Source organism: Larimichthys crocea, chromosome XII (genome assembly GCF_000972845.2).
Source record: "Larimichthys crocea isolate SSNF chromosome XII, L_crocea_2.0, whole genome shotgun sequence".
Classification (NCBI taxonomy): domain Eukaryota; kingdom Metazoa; phylum Chordata; class Actinopteri; family Sciaenidae; genus Larimichthys; species Larimichthys crocea.
This window is the reverse complement of record NC_040022.1, coordinates 2,850,420-2,852,318: the sequence shown is the minus strand read 5'-3', so window position 1 is coordinate 2,852,318 and position 1,899 is coordinate 2,850,420. Positions and strand designations below refer to the sequence as shown.

Sequence of the window (1,899 nt, the reverse complement as noted above, 5' to 3'; positions counted from 1 at the left end):
CACTCACAGAAGAATGATGACAACATGACACGAGAGGGAGAGTCTGATATCAAGTCTGAACCATCTACAACTGAAGAGAAAGGTAACATAATAATGAAGAACTTAACTGTAGAATAACATGAACCCATTCAAAAAGTATTACTTATAAATTATTCTGTTTAATTTTCTACATAATTATTGTTATTACTTTAATTTGATGTAGAGATCAATCTTGAAATACACAACAGTTCTGCAAATAAATCTTATTAACCTTGAGAGGCTGACTGACCAAAAACAATTTATGTTTGATCCTGTAATCTGCTTGTTGTTACATTACTCTGCAGTAGATGAACCGGAGGACAGTGCAGCTGAAACAGAGGCAAAGGTGAGATATATTTAGTCTTCAGTAATCATTGTCATACAGCAACATTTGTTTTTTAATGCTACCTATGTTTTTCTAATGTACTTCATTTATTTATGTGTTCTTAATCAAAATGCTTATAACTAAATGTTAAATGAATCATTTGTTTTCTTAGTGTGATCCATTGAATGAACCTGGCCGTGATGAACACTCACAGAAGAATGATGACAACACAACAGGAGAGGGAGAGTCTGATATCAAGTCTGAACCATCTACAACTAAAGAGAAAGGTAACATAATAATGAAGAACTTCATTGTAGAATAACATGAACCCATTCAAAAAGTATTACTTATAAATTATTTTATTTACTACATAATTATTGTCACTGTATTTTGATGTAGAGATCAATATAGATCTAGATGAACCGGAGGACAGTGCAGCTGAAACAGAGGCAAAGGTGAGATTTATTTAGTCTTCAGTAATCATTGTCATACAGCAACATTTGTCTTTGTTACCTGTTTTTTCTAATGTACTTCATTACCTCACACATTATACACATTGCATACATTATACAGTATGTCACAACTGTACATTGAACAAAAGTAGCTTGTAGCAACAGTCAGTGTAATAACTGCTAATAAAAGCTTTTTCATCCTTAATAACCTTTCTGCATAATATAATGACTTATAACATTATTGGCTGGGTTTAAAAATATCCAAAAAAGTGTCATGACTGGAGCCAATAATGTAATAATATATACATTTTATTGAATCCCCACTAGATTTCTTAAAGACATTTGAAACACAGTTGGACCCAGTATTTTATTGATTATTAATACAGTAGCTCTTTAACTGAAGCCATCATTCCTGCTTTTTTAAATATGCTGCGGTCCAACCTCTTTTAAAGAAACCTAACCTCGATCCCTCAGATTTTAATAATTGTAGACCTATTTCTAAATTTTCATTTTTATCTAAAATTTTAGAAAATGTGGTTTCATCTCAGCTTTTAGATTTTATGTGTCACAACAACCTCTTTGAAGACGTCTAGTCAGGTTTTAGAGCTCAACATAGCACAGAAACTGCACTCCTCAAGGTAACCAATGATATTCTCACAGCAGTTGATAGGGGTAAGTGTGCAATTTATAAACTTTTCGATCTGAGTGCAGCCTTTGACACTTTACACCATGGAATTTTAATTGAGCGTCTTAGGACCTGGGTCAGCGTCGAGAGCACTGCTCTTAGCTGGTTTTAATCCTATCTTTTAGATAGAACTTTTGCGGTCACTGTAGGCAGTCACACATCATCTAAATGTTGGATGGCTCAAAACTTTCTATTACTCAATGACTCCAAAACTGAGGTTTTACTGTTCAACAGAAAAATTGAGGATTTTTTTCTTTTCATTTGGTGTTGTTGTACTCTGAATTGATGTACCACTGTGTGTTCCTGATTTATGTGTTCTTAATCAAAATGCTTATAACTAAATGTTAAATGAATCATTTGTTTTCTTAGTGTGATCCATTGAATGAACCTGGCTGTGATGAACACTCACAGAAGAATGA

At 33.2% G+C, this 1,899-nt stretch overlaps 1 protein-coding gene across 5 annotated transcripts in view; it reads left to right on the top strand.

Moving 5' to 3' along the window:
* The first annotated feature begins 6 nt into the window (after positions 1 to 6).
* The window catches only part of LOC104940175 (interferon-induced very large GTPase 1), a 93,004-nt gene continuing 91,111 nt past the window's right edge, over positions 7 to 1,899 (top strand). For 4 of the 5 annotated variants that reach the window (XM_027285829.1, XM_027285826.1, XM_027285828.1 and 1 more), the window contains exons 1-4: positions 11 to 82; positions 321 to 364; positions 516 to 630; positions 743 to 798. In XM_027285829.1, coding sequence (XP_027141630.1) covers positions 25 to 82; positions 321 to 364; positions 516 to 630; positions 743 to 798 — 273 coding nt within the window. In that variant the 5' untranslated portion in view covers positions 11 to 24. Of the gene's footprint in view, positions 83 to 320; positions 365 to 515; positions 631 to 742; positions 799 to 1,899 lie in introns of all 5 variants that reach the window. The other variant, XM_027285827.1, reaches the window with a different exon arrangement.